The sequence below is a fragment of the Triticum aestivum genome, chromosome 5D (assembly GCF_018294505.1).
Source record: "Triticum aestivum cultivar Chinese Spring chromosome 5D, IWGSC CS RefSeq v2.1, whole genome shotgun sequence".
Taxonomy (NCBI): Eukaryota; Viridiplantae; Streptophyta; class Magnoliopsida; order Poales; family Poaceae; genus Triticum; species Triticum aestivum.
In genome coordinates this window covers 69,639,740-69,659,431 of record NC_057808.1, presented here as the reverse complement: position 1 = coordinate 69,659,431, position 19,692 = coordinate 69,639,740, and the positions used below count along the sequence as shown (strand labels likewise).

Here is a 19,692-nt window from a genome sequence, read left to right as displayed (position 1 = left end):
AATAAACTCAGCGTATGAATATGGGCACGAACCGACGAGACCAAGCCCGTCCTCCGCCGCATGCCAAAGGCATGTAAAATATATAGTTTTTCGTCTGTCATAAAACTCTCGGCCGATATCCACTGACTCATTGTCGTCAAGCCCTATCTATATAGTTCTCACATATACTTGGATATTAGTTGAGACGTGCATTTGCACATGCACGCTTACTAGTTATTAGGTAAAAATAAAGATGGGACCGAAGTACTCTTATAAAAACAAAAATCCCCTAGAAAAACGCCTACCTTATTTTTTTTGAGACACTGAAAAACGCCTACCTGAATTCGGACACCGACTCCTATCTGAAACGTCATACCCCACGGCCCGGCCGGCCCTTATATATGAACGGCCCGGCTCGTCTCCTCCACCTCAGCGACGATAGGCGGAACCAACCAAACCCCACAAAGGACGATCGATCGGCCCGACTCCGATCCCACCGACGGAATCTTCCGCCGCCGCTGCCGCCGCCGTATCGCATGGCCAACTCCTCTCCGCCGGCCGACGGCCACTCCCACCAGGTTCGCATGCATCTCCCGCCCCTCTCGTAACTTCTTTTTTTCTCTTCTGGTCCACTCGCGGACTCACGGCTGCGAACTCACCACAAGCATGCAATTCAGGTATTGACTAATCGGCTCAGATTGGCTTGCGGCAAGTCGGGTGACGGAATTGCTTAATTTGCTCTTGGACGATGTTTCGTCACTACAGTACATCCATTCTAACTTAATTTTGGCTGAATTGCAGCATGAGTGGACTCCGGTCGTTTTAGAGTGTAAACACATCAGGAAACCAGACGGTACTCCGCTCCAACTTCATCTTCACTGCAGGCCAAATCGTCCAAGAACTAATGCTCATCAACAACACCCAACAAACACCACCACCACCACCACAGACCGGTCTCGGGTGCCTCCCGAAGCCGGAGCGACCAAGGTGGTACGCCTGACCAAGATGCTCTCGCCGGACGATTGCCTCGAGGACGACGAGTTCGAAGACCTGGTGGAGGATGTCACAGAAGAAGCGCGCACATTTGGTAACCTTGTGAAGGTTGTGATCCCGCGGCCCAGCCCCGGCAGTAATCCGGCGGTTGCTGGAGTCGGGAAGGCATTTCTGGAGTACGCGTGCCTCGACAGCTCGTCCCATTGTAGGAGGAGTATGGATCGCATGTGGTTTGCTGGAAGGCGAATTGCTGCTGGGTTCTACCCTGAGGACATGTTTGCTGCTGGAGACTACGGCTATGACGTACACTGCCCTGAAGATGATGGATAAAGTATTTGTAGTTAATCAATCTCTAATTTCTAGTGCCTATAAGACATGCGCGCAAGCATGGATCTTGATCTGAAAGCACATTGTATGAATGTTCCATGTGTTATATGTAATTCAAACTAGGAAGTTCGAAGAAGAAGAAATTGAATGATCCTATATGATTATTTTCAGGTTAGCTTGGCAGATTAACAGTGCAAATAAGAAAAAACTTGTGGCAGATTATCTGCTTACAGTAAAATATTGTTTTTCGTCGTCCGAACTTGAATTTCCATCCGGGATAGGTCACACTAATGTTATCTCGAAGGGTGCCCTGATTCAAAGGAATTTCATGATTTGTGGAGGATTTGAATTCTTAGTATTTTTTCCAAACATTACTCATTTGATTAACATCATTGGAATCCTTAGGAACATTTCCTTACAATTCATTTGCACCCCAGGAAAAAAACATTCTATCAACTCAAAAACGTTTTCAGAATTCCTTTGTTTTCTCTATGCTATGAAATACTCTTTAATCCAGGATTAATCTTATCCAAGGAAGAGGATGTGGCACTCTAGTTATACAGGTTTGTCAATTTGCACGTTTTGAAAATACTGTGAATGGCCTCTTTGAAAAACATGCTACTAGGGTTCCTCTAACAGCCGCCGCTTCCCCTCGCCTCCAGGTACCTTCGGCGTCGGGGGGGGGGGGGGGGGGCAGTTGGGTTGTCTTTGTAGTCTTCAGTCACCCTAACTTCAGTTAGGATCAAGTTCATGTATCTTGCTGGTGGTGAGACGATAGTGTCATCAATGGCTAGGAATAAATTATCCCCGTCCTATCCACGTTCCGGCGATGTTGTTCGGCATTTGCGAAGGGCGTGCGGAGTTTCAACTAGGGGCAGATATTGGATCTCATTTATGTCTTTGTTTTGTGTAGGTGATCGACGGTAGGGGTGATATTGTAGCGTCTCATTTTACTCGGGTTCCAATGAAGGCTCGGCAAGATGGGGTTGCAGTGGGGAACTTGCATGGTTTCTATACCCCTCCTCTATCTTGTCGGAGTTGGGATTATCTTCTGGTCCTTAGCGTTGGCTTTTTCGGGATGGCGATCTTTCCAGATGTATCGGTGTCTTCTAGTCTAAATCAACGATTTCCCGGCCACTACTTCTCCAAGCTCCTGGCTTTACATAAAGTTGCTCTGCTCAGATGGAGACCTAGAGGTGGCAACGAGCTTTGCTCATGGCGCGCCGCCAGTGGATGCAGAAGGAAGATGGTGTTTCTTTCTTCAAGGACTTGCTTTTAATTTCTTATTTCTATAAGGAGCTTCTTATAAGGGCTCGTTTTATCTAATATATGGCCCTCAGCATTTTTGTAAAAAATGCTATTAGATGTATGAATTAGGTTAAGTTCTTCTTTACTTGTTAGTTTCTGTTGATTATGGCTATTCGATAGCACTAGTGCTATTTGTTGTCTAGTTCAAATTTCCCAATTCTATATCCTAGAATATTTTAGCCCGCCTTAGCCATTGAAAATTAAATTTTGGTATAACTTTAGCACAAGAGTGAGTAACAAGTTGAGGTGGGAACACTCAAACTATAACTTTTGAAGTCATAGCTTTTGCTGATCACTTTTGTTTACTTTACATGTTTATTAAGCATGTCATCATGGACATAACACTAAAAGATATTTGACATAAAAAGATCATGCCATGGATCAAGAATTATGTTTAGAACTGTGTACGGCAAAAGTAATCATCCGAAGTACCGAACTCTAAATAGAGTTGTAGTTTGATAGCAAATTAATTGCATGCTCTACATTATTAGACCATCGAAGCAAGAAAGGATTTGTTCTGGTGCAGTCTGACTCTTCGACTGCCCTCTCCTGTCTCTCTGAGCCAAGTTTGGATCGTTCGGCTTATGGTCATTTAGTTGCTGAGATTAAGTCTTTAATGATCGGTAGAGAGTTCATTCCACATAAGCTAAATGGAACTCAAAACAGAATTGCAGAATGTCTGGCAAGGTGTAGTCGTTCAGAGCGGGCCACAATAGTGTGGGTCGAAAGTGGTCCCCCGTGTATTGAGGAGCTCTTGCCTCTAGATTGTAAATCTATTATTATGAAATAAACTACTATTGAACCTGCAAAAAAGAAGGGTTTTGTAATTTCATGTAGTGTCCACCAATGAGAATCTTCCCCTCTCTCATTGACGTAGACTACGAGTGAATTCGGTCACATGCCATGGACTCTGGCCGCCCTTATTCCTCCCTTCTCCGCCGATGTTGTCGGCCGGAGGGGGAGGAAGAGGGTGCGCCCATGTGAGTAGGTTTTATTTTCATCTGCTTCTCCCCCTCCTGCTGTTGGGGAACGTAGTAATTTCAAAATTTTCCTACGCACACGCAAGATCATGGTGATGCATAGCAATGAGAGGGGAGAGTGTGTCCACGTAACCTCGTAGACCGAAAGTGGAAGCGTTATGACAACGCGGTTGATGTAGTCGTACGTCTTCACGATCCGACCGATCCAAGTACCGAACGCACGGCACCTCCGAGTTCAGCACACGTCCAGCTCGATGACGTCCCTCGAACTCCGATCCAGCCGAGTGTTGAGGGAGAGTTTCGTCAGCACAACGGCGTGGTGACGATGTTGATGTTCTACCGACGCAGAGCTTCGCCTAAGCACCGCTACGACATTATCGAGGTGGATTATGGTGGAGGGGGGCACCGCACACGGCTAAGAGATCCAAGGGATCAATTGTTGTGTCTCCAAGGGGTGCCCCCCTCCCCGTATATAAAGGAGTGGAGGAGGGGGAGGGCCGACCCTCTCTATGGCGCGCCCTAGGAGGAGTCCTACTCCCGCCGGGAGTAGGATTCCCCCCCTTCCAAGTAGTAGGAGTAGGAGTAAAGGAAAGGGGAGAGAGAAGAGAAGGAAGGAGGGGGCGCAGCCCCTCCCCCTAGTCCAATTCGGACTATGCCTTGGGAGGGAGCCCAGCCTCTCCTCTCTCTTTCCCCTAAAGCCCAATAAGGCCCATATACTCCCCGGCGAATTCCCGTAACTCTTCGGTACTCCGAAAAATACCCGAATCACTCGGAACCTTTCCGATGTCCGAATATAGTCGTCCAATATATCGATCTTTACGTCTCGACCATTTCAAGACTCCTCGTCATGTCCCCGATCTCATCCGGGACTCCGAACTACCTTTCGGTACATCAAAACACATAAACTCATAATATAATCGTCATCGAACTTTAAGCGTGCGGACCCTACGGGTTCGAGAACAATGTAGACATGACCGAGACACGTCTCCGGTCAATAACCAATAGCGGAACCTGGATGCTCATATTGGCTCCTACATATTCTACGAAGATCTTTATCGGTCAAACCGCATAACAACATACGTTGTTCCCTTTGTCATCGATATGTTACTTGCCCGAGATTCGATCGTCGGTATCTCAATACCTAGTTCAATCTCGTTACCGGCAAGTCTCTCTACTCATTCCGTAATGCATCATCCCGCAACTAACTCATTAGTTACAATGCTTGCAAGGCTTATAGTGATGTGCATTACTGAGTGGGCCCAGAGATACCTCTCCGACAATCGGAGTGACAAATCCTAATCTCGAAATACGCCAACCCAACAAGTACCTTCGGAGACACCTGTAGAGCACCTTTATAATCACACAGTTACGTTGTGACGTTTGGTAGCACACAAAGTGTTCCTCCGGTAAACGGGAGTTGCATAATCTCATAGTCATAGGAACATGTATAAGTCATGAAGAAAGCAATAGCAGAATACTAAACGATCGTGTGCTAAGCTAACGGAATGGGTCAAGTCAGTCACATCATTCTCCTAATGATGTGATCCCGTTAATCAAATGACAACTCATGTCAATGGCTAGGAAACATAACCATCTTTGATCAACGAGCTAGTCAAGTAGAGGCATACTAGTGACCCTCTGTTTTGTCTATGTATTCACACATGTATCATATTTCCGGTTAATACAATTCTAGCATGAATAATAAATATTTATCATGATATAAGGAAACAAATAATAACTTTATTATTGCCTCTAGGGCATATTTCCTTCAGTCTCCCACTTGTACTAGAGTCAATAATCTAGTTCACATCACCATGTGATTTAATACAAATAGTTCACATCACCATGTGATTAACACCCATAGTTCACATCGTCATGTGACCAACACTCAAAGGGTTTACTAGAGTCAATAATCTAGTTCACATCGCTATGTGATTAACACCCAAAAAGTACTAAGGTGTGATCATGTTTTGCTTGTGAGAGAAGTTTAGTCAACGGGTCTCCCACATTCAGATCCGTATGTATTTTGCAAATTTCTATGTCAACAATGCTCTGCACAGAGCTAATTGCTCCCACTTTCAATATGTATCCAGATTGAGACTTAGAGTCATCTGGATCAGTGTCAAAATTTGCATCGACGTAACCCTTTACGACGAACCTTTTTGTCACCTCCATAATCGAGAAACATATCCTTATTCCACTAAGGATAATTTTGACCGCTGTTTAGTGATCTACTCCTAGATCACTATTGTACTCCCTTGCCAAACTCAGTGTAGGGTATACAATAGATCTGGTACACAGCATGGCATACTTTATAGAACCTATGGCTGAGGCATAGGGAATGCCTTTCATTCTCTTTCTATCTTCTGCCGAGGTCGGGCTTGGAGTCTTACTCAATTTCACACCTTGTAACACAGGCAAGAATTCTTTCTTTGACGGTTCCATTTTAAACTACTTCAAAATCTTGTCAAGGTATGTACTCATTGAAAAAACTTATCAAGCGTCTTGATCTATCTCTATAGATCTTGATGCTCAATATGTAAGCAGCTTCACCGAGGTCTTTCTTTGAAAAACTCCTTTCAAACACTCCTTTATGCTTTGCAGAATAATTCTACATTATTTCTGATCAACAATATGTCATTCACATATACTTATCAAAAATGCTGTAGTGCTCCCACTCACTTTCTTGTAAATACAAGCTTCACCGCAAATCTGTATAAAACTATATGCTTTGATCAACTTATCAAAGCGTATATTCCAACTCCGAGATGCTTGCACCAGTCCATAGATGGATCGCTGGAGCTCGCATATTTTGTTAGCACCTTTAGGATTGAAAAAACCTTCTCGTTGCATCATATACAACTCTTCTTTTATAAATCCATTAAGAAATGCAGTTTTGTTTATCCATTTGCCAGATTTCATAAAATGCGGCAATTGCTAACATGATTCGGACAGACTTAAGCATAGATACGAGTGAGAAACTCTCATCGTAGTCAACACCGTGAACTTGTCGAAAACCTTTTACGACAATTCTAGCTTTGTAGATAGTAACACTACTATCAGCGTCCGTCTTCCTCTTGAAGATCCATTTATTTTCTATGGCTTGCCGATCATTGGGAAAGTCAACCAAAGTCCACACTTTGTTCTCATACATGGATCCCATGTCAGATTTCATGGACTTAAACCATTTCGCGGAATCTGGGCTCATCATCGCTTCCTCATAGTTTGTAGGTTCGTCATGGTCAAGTAACATGACCTCCAGAACAGGATTACCGTACCACTCTGGTGCGGATCTCACTCTGGTTGACCTATGAGGTTTGGTAGTAACTTGATCTGAAGTTACATGATCATCATCATTAGCTTCCTCACTAATTGGTGTAGGAGTCACAGGAACAGATTTCTGTGATGAACTACTTTCCAATAAGGGAGCAGGTACAATTACCTCATCAAGTTCTACTTTCCTCCCACTCACTTCTTTCGAGAGAAACTCCTTCTCTAGAAAGGATTCAAATTTAGCAACAAAAGTCTTGCCTTCAGATCTGTGATAGAAGGTGTACCCAACAGTTAATTTTGGGTATCCTAGGAAGACGCACTTCTCCGATTTGGGTTTGAGCTTATCAGGATGAAACTTTTTCACATAAGCATCGCAACCCCAAACTTTAAGAAACGACAACTTAGGTTTCTTGCTAAACCATAGTTCATACGGTGTCATCTCAACAGATTTATATGGTGCCCTTTTAACATGAATGCAGCTGTCTCTAATGCATAACCCCAAAACGATAGTGGTAAATCGGTAAGAGACATCCTAGATCGCACCATATCTAGTAAAGTACGATTACGACGTTCGGACACATCATTTACGCTGTGGTGTTCCAGGTGGCGTGAGTTGCCGAACTATTTCACATTGTTTCAAATGAAGACCAAACTCATAACTCAAATATTTGTCTCTGCGATCAGATCGTAGAAACTTTATTTTCTTGTTACGATGATTTTACACTTCACTCTGAAATTCTTTTGAACTTTTCAAACGTTTCAGACTCATGTTTCATCAAGTAGATATACCCATATCTGCTCAAATCATCTGTGAATGTCAGAAAATAACGATACCCGCTGCAAGCCTCAACAATCATCAGATTGCATACATCAGTATGTATTATTTCCAATTAGTCAGTTGCTCGCTCCATTGTTCCGGAGAACGGAGTCTTTAGTCATCTTGCCCATAAGGCATGGTTCGCAAGCATCAAGTGATTTCAAAATCCATCAACATGGAGTTTCTTCATGCGCTTTACACCAATATGACCTAAACGGCAGTGCCACAAATGAGTTGCACTATCATTATTAACTTTGCATCTTTTGGCTTCAATATTATGAATATGTGTATCACTATGATCGAGATCCAACAAACCATTTTCATTGGGTGTATGACCATAGAAGGTTTTATTCATGTAAATAGAACAACAATTATTCTCTAACTTAAATGAATAACCGTATTGCAATAAACATGATCAAATCATATTCATGCTCAACGCAAACACCAAATAACACTTATTTAGGTTCAACACTAATCCCGAAAGTGTAGGGAGCGTGCGATGATGATCATATCAATCTTGGAACCACTTCCAACACACATCGTCACTTCATCCTTAACTAGTCTCTGTTTATTCTGCAACTCCTGTTTCGTGTTACTACTCTTAGCAACTGAACCAGTATCAAATACTGAGGGGTTGCTACGAACAATAGTAAATACACATCAATAATCTGTATATCAAATATACCTTTGTTCACTTTGCCATCCTTCTTATCCGCCAAATACTTGGGGCAGTTCCGCTTCTAGTGACCAGTCCCTTTGTAGAAGCACTTAGTCTCAGGCTTAGGTACAGACTTGGGCTTCTTCACTTGAGTAGCAACTTGCTTGCCGTTCTTCTTGAAGTTCCCCTTCTTCCCTTTGCCCTTTTCTTGAAACTAGTGGTCTTGTCAACCATCAACACTTGATGCTTTTCTTGATTTCTACCTTCGTTGATTTCAGCATCGCGAAGAGCTCGGGAATTATTTTCGTCATCCCTTGCATATTATAGTTCATCACGAAGTTCTATTAACTTGGTGATAGTGACTAGAGAATTCTGTCAATTACTATCTTATCTGAAAGATTAACTCCCACTTGATTCAAGCAATTGTAGTACCCAGACAATCTGAGCACATGCTCACTGGTTGAGCTATTCTCCTCCATCTTGTAGGCAAAGTACTGTCAGAGGTCTCATACCTCTCGACACGGGCATGAGTATGAAATACCAATTTCAACTCTTGGAACATCTTATATGCTCTGTGGCATTCAAAACATTTTTGAAGTCCCGGTTCTAAGCCATAAAGCATGGTGCAGTTAACTATCAAGTAGTCATCATACCGAGCTTTTGTCAAAATGTTCATAACGTCTGCATCTACTCCTGCAATAGGTCTGTCAACTAGCGGTGCATCAAGGACATAATTCTTCTGTGCAGCAATGAGGATAAACCTCAGATCACGGATCCAATCCGCATCATTGCTACTAACATCTTTCAACTTAGTTTTCTCTAGAAACATATAAAAAAATAAACGGGGAGCAACATCGCGAGCTATTGATCTACAACATAGATATGCTAATACTACCAGGACTAAGTTCATGATAAATTTAAGTTCAATTAATCATATTACTTAAGAACTCCCACTTAGATAGACATCCCTCTAATCATCTAAGTGATCACGTAATCTAAATCAACTAAACCATAACCGATCATCACGTGAAATGGAGTAGTTTTCTACGGTGAACATCATTATGTTCATCATATCTACTATATGATTCACGCTCGACCTTTCGGTCTCAGTGTTCCGAGGCCATATCTGCATATGCTAGGCTTGTCAAGTTTAACCTGAGTATTCTGCGTGTGCAAAAACTGGCTTGCACCCGTTGTAGATGGACGTAGAGCTTATCACACCCGATCATCACGTGGTGTCTGGGCATGACAAACTTTGGCAATAGTGCATACTCAGGGAGAACACTTATACCTTGAAATTTAGTGAGAGATCATCTTATAATGCTACCGTCAATCAAAGCAAGATAAGATGCATAAAAGATAACATCACATGCAATCAATATAAGTGATATGATATGGCCGTCATCATCTTGTGCTTGTGATCTCCATCTCTGAAGCACCGTCATGATCACCATCGTCACCGGCGCGACACCTTGATCTCCATCGTAGCATCGTTGTCGTCTCGCCAACTATTGCTTCTACGACTATCGCTACCGCTTAGTGATAAAGTAAAGCAATTACATGGCGATCGCATTGCATACAATAAAGCGACAACCATATGGCTCCTGCCAGTTGCCGATAACTCGGTTACAAAACATGATCATCTCATACAATAAAATTTAGCATCATGCCTTGACCATATCACATCACAGCATGCCCTACAAAAACAAGTTAGACGTCCTCTACTTTGTTGTTGCAAGTTTTACGTGGCTGCTACGGGTTGAACAAGAACCGTTCTTACCTACGCATCAAAACCACAATGATTTTTCATCAAGTATGTGCTGTTTTAACCTTCAACAAGGAACGGGCGTAGCCACACTCGATTCAACTAAAGTTGGAGAAACTAACACCCGCCAGCCACCTGTGTGCGAAGCACGTCGGTAGAACCAGTCTCACGTAAGCGTACGCGTAATGTCGGTCCGGGCCGCTGTTGGGGAACGTAGCAGAAATTCAAAATTTTCTACGCATCACCAAGATCAATCTATGGAGTAATCTAGCAACGAGGGGAAGGGGAGTGCATCTACATACCCTTGTAGATCACGATGCGGAAGCGTTGCAAGAACGCGGATGAAGGAGTCGTACTCGTAGCGATTCAGATCGCGGTTGATTCCGATCTAAGCACCGAAGAACGGTGCCTCCGCGTTCAACATACGTGCAGCCCGGTGACATCTCCCACGCCTTGATCCAGCAAGGAGAGAGGGAGAGGTTGGGGAAGACTCCATCCAGCAGCAGCACGACGGCGTGGTGGTGATGGAGGAGCGTGGTAATCCCGCAGGGCTTCGCCAAGCACCACGGGAGAGGAGGAGGAGGGAGAGGGGTAGGGCTACGCCGAAAGAGAGACTTTCTCATGTCTTGGGCAGCCCCAAACCTCAACTATATATAGGGGGGGGGGGAGGGGGCTGCGCCCCCTCTAGGGTTTCCACCCCAAGGGCCGGCGGCCAGCCCTAGATCCCATCTAGGGGGGCGGCCAAGGGGAGGAGAGGGGGGGGGGGGCGCCACTAGGGTGGGCCTTAAGGCCCATCTGGACCTAGGGTTTGCCCCCTCCCACTCTCCCATGCGCCTTGGGCCTTGGTGGGGGGGGGGGGGCGCACCAGCCCACCTGGGGCTGGTCCCCTCCCACACTTGGCCCACGCAGCCTCCTGGGGCTGGTGGACCCCCGGGACCCTCCCGGTGGTCCCGGTACATTACCGATATCACCCGAAACTTTTCCGGTGACCAAAACAGGACTTCCCATATATAAATCTTTACCTCCGGACCATTCTGGAACTCCTCGTGACATCCGGGATCTCATCCGGGACTCCGAACAACATTTGGTAACCACGTATATCTATTCCCTATAACCCTAGCGTCATCGAACCTTAAGTGTGTAGACCCTACGGGTTCGGGAACCATGCAGACATGACCGAGACGTTCTCCGGCCAATAACCAACAGCAGGATCTGGATACCCATGTTGGCTCCCACATGTTCCACGATGATCTCATCGGATGAACCACGATGTCGGGGATTCAATCAATCCCGTATACAATTCCCTTTGTCTATCGGTATGTTACTTGCCCGAGATTCGATCGTCGGTATCCCTATACCTTGTTCAATCTCGTTACCGGCAAGTCTCTTTACTCGTTCCGTAAGTCACATCATCCCGTGATCAACTCCTTGGTCACATTGTGCACATTATGATGATGTCCTACCGAGTGGGCCCAGAGATACCTCTCCGTTTACACGGAGTGACAAATCCCAGTCTCGATTCGTGCCAACCCAACAGACACTTTCGGAGATACCTGTAGTGCACCTTTATAGCCACCCAGTTACGTTGTGACGTTTGGTACACCCAAAGCATTCCTACGATATCCGGGAGTTGCACAATCTCATGGTCTAAGGAAATGATACTTGACATTAGAAAAGCTCTGAGCAAACGAACTACACGATCTTGTGCTAGGCTTAGGATTGGGTCTTGTCCATCACATCATTCTCCTAATGATGTGATCCCGTTATCAACGACATCCAATGTCCATGGTCAGGAAACCGTAACCATCTATTGATCAACGAGCTAGTCAACTAGAGGCTTACTAGGGACATGGTGTTGTCTATGTATCCACACATGTATCTGAGTTTCCTATCAATACAATTCTAGCATGGATAATAAACGATTATCATGAACAAGGAAATATAATAATAACCTATTTATTATTGCCTCTAGGGCATATTTCCAACAGTCTCCCACTTGCACTAGAGTCAATAATCTAGTCCACATCACTATGTGATTAACACTCATAGGTCACATCACCATGTGACCAACATCCAAAGAGTTTACTAGAGTCAACAATCTAGTTCACATCACTATGTGATTAACACTCAATGAGTTCTGGTTTGATCATGTTATGCTTGTGAGAGAGGTTATTAGTCAACGGGTCTGAACCTTTCAGATCCGTGTGTGCTTTACGAATATCTATGTCATCTTGTGGATGCTACCACGTGCTATTTGGAGCCATTTCAAATAATTGCTCTACTATACGAATCTGGTTTACTACTCAGAGTCATCCGGATTAGTGTCAAAGTTTGCATCGACGTAACCCTTTATGACGAACTCCTTTTCACCTCCATAATCGAGAAAATCCTTAGTCCACTAGATACTAAGGATAAGTTCGACCGCTATCATGTGATCCATTCCCGGATCACTATTGTACCCCTTGACCAACTCATGGCAATGCACACTTCATGTGCGGTACACAACATAGCATACTGTAGAGCCTACGTCTGAAGCATAGGGGACGACTTTCGTCCTTCTCTCTCTTCTACTGTGGTCAGTTCTTGAGTCTTACTCAATACTCACACCTTGTAACACAGCCAAGAACTCCTTCTTTGCTGATCTATTTTGAACTCTTTCAAAATCATGTCAAGGTGCACGTTCTTTGAAAGTATCATCGGGCGTCTTGATCTATCTCTACAGATCTTGATGCCCAATATGTAAGCAGCTTTTATCCAGGTCTTCCTTTGAAAAAACTCCTTTCAAACAACCCTTTATGCTTTCCAGAAATTATTACATCATTTCGGATCAACAATATGTCATTCACATATACTTATCAGAAATGTTGTAGCGCTCCCACTCACTTTATTGTAAATACAAGTTTCTAACAAACTTTGTATAAACCCAAAAACTTTGATCACTCCATCAAAGCGTATATTCTGACTCCGAGATGCTTGCTCTAGTCCATGGAAGGATCGCTGGAGCTAGCATACCTTTTAGCATCCTTAGGATCGACAAAACCTTTCTGATTGTATCACATACAACCTTTCCTTACGAAAACTGGTAAGGAAACTTGTTTTGACATCCATTTGCCAGATTTCATAAATGCAGCTAATGCTAACATGATTCCGACGGACTTAAGCATCGCTACGGATGAGAAAATCTCATTGTAGTCAACTCCTTGAACTTGTGGAAATACTCTTTGCCACAAGTCGAGCTTCATAGACGGTAACATTACCGTCCACGTCTGTCTTCTTCTCAAAGATCCATTTATCTCGGATTTCATGGCTTCTAACCATTTGTCGGAATATGGGCCCACCATCGCTTCTCCATAGCTCGTAGGTTCAGTATTGTCCAACAACATGATATCTCAGACAGGATCACGTACCACTCTGAAGTAGCACACATCCTCGTCGTCCTACGAGGTTTGGTGGTGACTTGATCCGAAGTTTCATGATCACTATCATAAGCTTCCACTTCAATTGGTATAGGTGCCACAAGAACAACTTCCTGTGCCCTGCTACACACTAGTTGAAGTGACGGTTCAATAACCTTATCAAGTCTCCACCATCCTCCCACTCAATTCTTTTGAGAGAAACTTTTCCTCGAGAAAGGACTCGCTTCTAGATGCAATTACTTTTGCTTCCAGATCTGAAATAGGAGGTATACCCAACTGTTTTGGGTATTCTTATGAAGATGTATTTATCCGCTTTGGGTTCGAGCTTATCAGCCTGAAACTTTTTCACATAAGCATCGCAGCCCCAAACTTTTAAGAAACGACAACTTAGGTTTCTCTAAACGGTGTCGTCTCAATGGAATTGCGTGGTGCCCCTTTTTAAAGTGAATGCGGTTGTCTCTAATACCTAACCCATAAACGATAGTGGTAATTCGATAAGAGACATCATGGCATGCACCATATCCAATAGGGTGCAGTCATGATGTTCGGACACACCATCACACTGTGATGTTCCAGGCGGTATTAATTGTGAAACACTTTCCAAAATGTCTTAATTGTGTGCCAAACTCGTAACTCAGATACTCATCTCTATGATCATATCACAGACATTTTATCCTTTTGTCACGACGATCTTCAACTTCACTCTGAAATTACTTGAACCTTTCAATAATTCAGACTTGTGTTTCATCAAGTAAATACACTCAGCATCTACTCAAATCATCTGTGAAGTAAGAACATAACGATATCCACTGCATGCCTCAGCACTCATTGTACTGCATACATCAAAATGTATTACTTCCAATAAGTTGCTCTCTTGTTCCATCTTACTGAAAACGAGGCCTTTCAGTCATCTTGCCCATGTGGTATGATTTGCATGTCTCAAGTGATTCAAAATCAAGTGAGTCCAAACGATCCATCTGCATGGAGTTTCTTCATGCATATATACCAATAGACATGGTTCGCATGTCTCAATCTTTTCAAAACGAGTGAGTCCAAAGATCCATGTACATGGAGCTTCTTCATGCGTTCTATACCAATATGACTCAAGTGGCAGTGCCACAAGTATGTGGAACTATCATTACTATTTTATATCTTTTGGTACGAACATGTGTATCACTACGATCGAGATTCATTTTAGGTGCAAGACCATTGAAGGTATTATTCAAATAAACAGAGCAACCATTATTCTCCTTAAATGAATAACTGTATTGCGATAAACATAATCCAATCATGCTCAGCGCAAACACCAAATCTCGATAGTAGAGGGAGCATGCGATGCTTGATCACATCAACCTTGGAAACACTTCCAACACATATCGTCATCTCACCTTCAGCTAGTCTCCGTTTATTCCGCAACTTTTATTTCGAGTTACTAACACTTAGCAACCGAACCGGTATCTAATACCCTGGTGCTGCTAGGAGTACTAGTAAAGTACACATTCATATAATGTATATCCAATATACTTCTGTCGACCTTGCCTGCCTTCTCATCTACCAAGTATCTAGGGTAGTACTGCTTCAGTGACCGTTTCCCTCATTACAGAAGCACTTAGTCTCGGGTTTGGGTTCAACCTTGGGATTCTTCACTAGAGCAGCAAACGACTTGCTGTTTCATGAAGTATCCCTTTTGCCCTTGCCCTTCTTAAACTAGTGGTTTTACTAACCATCAACAATTGATGCTCCTTCTTGATTTCTACTTTCGCGGTGTCAAACATCGCGAATAGCTCAAGGATCATCATAACTATCCCTGATATGTTATAGTTCATCACGAAGCTCTAATAGCTTGGTGGCAGTGACTATGGAGAACCATCACTATCTCATCTGGAAGATTAACTCCCACTCGATTCAAGCGATTGTGGCACTCAGACAGTCTGAGCACACGCTCAACGATTGAGCTTTTCTCCCTTAGTCTTCAGGCTTAAGAAACTTGTCAGAGGTCTCATACCTCTTGACGCCGGCACTAGTCTGAAATCCCAATTTCTGTCTTCGGAACATCTCATATGTTCTGCGCCGTTTCAAAAACGTCTTTGGTGCCACAATTCTAAACCGTTAGCATTACGCACTGAACTATCACGTAGTCATCAAAACGTGTATGTCAGATGTTTTGCAACATCTACAGACGACGCTGAGGTTCAGCACACCGAGCGGTGCATTAAGGACATAAGCCTTCTGTGCAGCAATGAGGACAATCCTCAGTTTACGGACCCAGTCCGCATAATTGCTACTACCAACTTTCAACTAAATTTTCTCTAGGAGCATATCTTAACCAGTAGAACTAAAGCGCAAGCTATGACATAATTTGCAAAGACCTTTTTGACTATGTTCATGATAATGAAGTTCATCTGATTATGAACTCCCACTCAGATAGACATCCCTCTAGTCATCTAAGTGATACATGATCAGAGTCAAACTAGGCCGTGTCCGATCATCACGTGAGACGGACTAGTCATCATTGGTGAACATCTCCATGTTGATCGTATCTGCTATACGACTCATGTTCGTGTTGGGAATCGTAGCATAATTTTAAAATTTTCCTACGTTCACCAAGATGCATCTATGGAGTATACTAGCAACGAGGGGAAGGGAGTGCATCTACATACCCTTGTAGATCGCGAGCGGAAGCGTTCCAATGAACGTGGATGACGGAGTCGTACTCGCCGTGATCCAAATCACCGATGACCGAGTGCCGAACGGACGGAACCTCCGTGTTCAACCCACGCACGGTGCAGCGACGTCTCCTCCTTCTTGATCCAGCAAGGGGGGAGGAGAGGTTGATGGAGATCCAACAGCACGACGGCGTGGTGGTGGATGTAGCGGGTCTCCGGCAGGGCTTCGCCGAGCTTCTGCGAGAGAGAGAGGTGTTGCAGGGGAGGAGGGAGGCGCCCAAGGCTGTTGGTCGCTGCCCTCCCTCCCCCCTTTATATAGGCCCCTGGGGGGTGCGCCAGCCCTGGGAGATGGGATCTCCAAGGGGGGCGGCGGCCAAGGGGGGAAGGGGTTGCCTTGCCCCCCAAGGCAAGGGGGAACTCCCCCCTAGGGTTCCCAACCCTAGGCGCATGGGGGGAGGCCCAAGGGGGGCGCCCCAGCCCACTAAGGGCTGGTTCCCTTCCACTTTCAGCCCATGGGGCCCTCCGGCATAGGTGGTCCCACCCGGTGGACCCCCGGGACCCTTCCGGTGGTCCCGGTACAATACCGGTAACCCCCGAAACTTTCCCGGTGGCCGAAACTGGACTTCCTATATATAATTCTTCACCTCCGGACCATTCCGGAACCTCTCGTGACGTCCGGGATCTCATCCGGGACTCCGAACAACTTTCGGGTTTCCGCATACATATATCTCTACAACCCTAGCGTCACGGAACCTTAAGTGTGTAGACCCTACGGGTTCGGGAGACATGCAGACATGACCGAGACGCCTCTCCGGTCAATAACCAACAGCGGGATCTAGATACCCATGTTGGCTCCCACATGTTCCACGATGATCTCATCGGATGAACCACGGTGTCGAGGATTCAATCAATCCGTATGCAATTCCCTTTGTCAATCGGTATGTTACTTGCCCGAGATTCGATCGTCGGTATCCCAATACCTTGTTCAATCTCGTTACCGGCAAGTCTCTTTACTCGTACCACAATGCATGATCCCGTGACTAACGCCTTAGTCACATTGAGCTCATTATGATGATGCATTACCGAGTGGGCCCAGAGATACCTCTCCGTCACACGGAGTGACAAATCCCAGTCTCGATCCGTGCCAACCCAACAGACACTTTCGGAGATACCCGTAATGCACCTTTATAGTCACCCAGTTATGTTGTGACGTTTGGCACACCCAAAGCACTCCTACAGTATCCGGGAGTTGCACGATCTCATGGTCTAAGGAAAAGATACTTGACATTGGAAAAGCTCTAGCAAACGAAACTACACGATCTTTTATGCTATGCTTAGGATTGGGTCTTGTCCATCACATCATTCTCCTAATGATGTGATCCCGTTATCAATGACATCCAATGTCCATAGTCAGGAAACCATGACTATCTGTTGATCAACGAGCTAGTCAACTAGAGGCTTACTAGGGACACGTTGTGGTCTATGTATTCACACATGTATTACGATTTCCAGACAATACAATTATAGCATGAATAATAGACTATTATCATGAACAAAGAAATATAATAATAACCATTTATTATTGCCTCTAGGGCATATTTCCAACAGTTCGACCTTTCGGTCTCCTGTGTTCCGAGGCCATGTCTGTACATGCTAGGCTCGTCAACACCCGTTGTATTCGAACGTTAGAATCTATCACACTTGATCATCACGTGGTGCTTCGAAACAACGAACCTTCGCAACGGTGCACAGTTAGGGGGAACACTTTCTTGAAATTATTATAAGGGATCATCTTACTTACTACCGTCGTTCTAAGCAAATAAGATGCATAACATGATAAACATCACATGCAATCAAATAGTGACATGATATGGCCAATATCATTTTGCTCCTTTGATCTCCATCTTCTGGGCACCATGATCATCTTTGTCACCGGCATGACACCATGATCTCCATCATCATGATCTTCATCATTGTGTCTTCATGAAGTTGTCATGCCAACGATTACTTCTACTTCTATGGCTAACACGCTTAGCAATAAAGTAAAGTAATTTACATGGCGTTATTCAATGACACGCAGGTCATACAAAAAATAAAGACAACTCCTATGGCTCCTGCCGGTTGTCATACTCATCGACATGCAAGTCGTGATTCCTATTACAAGAATATGATCAATCTCATACATCACATATATCATTCATCACATCTTCTGGCCATATCACATCACATAGCACATGCTGCAAAAACAAGTTAGACGTCCTCTAATTGTTGTTGCAAGTTTTTACGTGGCTTGTATAGGTTTCTAGCAAGAACGTTTCTTACCTACGTAAAACCACAACGTGATATGCCAATTTCTATTTACCCTTCATAAGGACCCTTTTCATCGAATCCGTTCCGACTAAAGTGGGAGAGACAGACACCCGCTAGCCACCTTATGCAACTAGTGCATGTCGGTCGGTGGAACCTGTCTCACGTAAGCGTACGTGTAAGGTCGGTCCGGGCCGCTTCATCCCACAATGCCGCCGAAACAAGATAAGACTAGTAGCGGCAAGAAGAATTGGCAACATCTACGCCCACAACTACTTTTTGTTCTACTCGTGCATAGAAACTACGCATAGACCTCGCTCATGATGCCACAGTCGGGGAACGTAGCAGAAATTCAAAATTTTCTACGCATCACCAAGATCAATCTATGGAGTAATCTAGCAATGAGGGGAAGGGGAGTGCATCTACATACCCTTGTAGATCGCGATGCGGAAGCGTTGCAAGAACGCGGATGAAGGAGTCATACTCGTAGCGATTCAGATCGCGGTTGATTCCGATCTAAGCACCGAAGAACGGTGCCTCCGCGTTCAACACACGTGCAGCCCGGTGACGTCTCCCACGCCTTGATCCAGCAAGGAGAGAGGGAGAGGTTGGGGAAGACTCCATCCAGCAGCAGCACGATGGCGTGGTGGTGATGGAGGAGCGTGGCAATCCCGCAGGGCTTCGCCAAGCACCACGGGAGAGGAGGAGGAGGGAGAGGGGTAGGGCAGCGCCGAAAGAGAGACTTTCTCATGTCTTGGGCAGCCCCAAACCTCAACTATATATAGGGGGAGAGGGGGCTGCGCCCCCTCTAGGGTTTCCACCCCAAGGGCTGGCGGCCAGCCCTAGATCCCATCTAGGGGGGCGGCCAAGGGGAGGAGAGGGGGGGGGGGCGCCACTAGGGTGGGCCTTAAGGCCCATCTGGACCTAGGGTTTGCCCCCTCCCACTCTCCCATGCGCCTTGGGCCTTGGTGGGGGGGGGGGGGGCGCACCAGCCCACCTGGGGCTGGTCCCCTCCCACACTTGGCCCACGCAGCCTCCTGGGGCTGGTGGCCCCACTTGGTGGACCCCCGGGACCCTCCCGGTGGTCCCGGTACATTACCGATATCACCCGAAACTTTTCCGGTGACCAAAACAGGACTTCCCATATATAAATCTTTACCTCCGGACCATTACGGAACTCCTCGTGACGTCCGGGATCTCATC

The 19,692-nt window shown here is 45.0% G+C and overlaps 1 protein-coding gene across 1 annotated transcript; it reads left to right on the top strand.

The window, feature by feature from the left end:
- The first annotated feature begins 374 nt into the window (after nucleotides 1–374).
- On the top strand, nucleotides 375–1,435 carry LOC123124365 (splicing factor U2af large subunit A). Its single transcript, XM_044544992.1, has 2 exons — nucleotides 375–557; nucleotides 781–1,435. Exons 1-2 carry the CDS (start codon nucleotides 381–383, stop codon nucleotides 1,300–1,302), a joined length of 699 nt encoding a protein of 232 aa, XP_044400927.1. The 5' UTR covers nucleotides 375–380; the 3' UTR covers nucleotides 1,303–1,435.
- The last annotated feature ends 18,257 nt before the right edge of the window (nucleotides 1,436–19,692 follow it).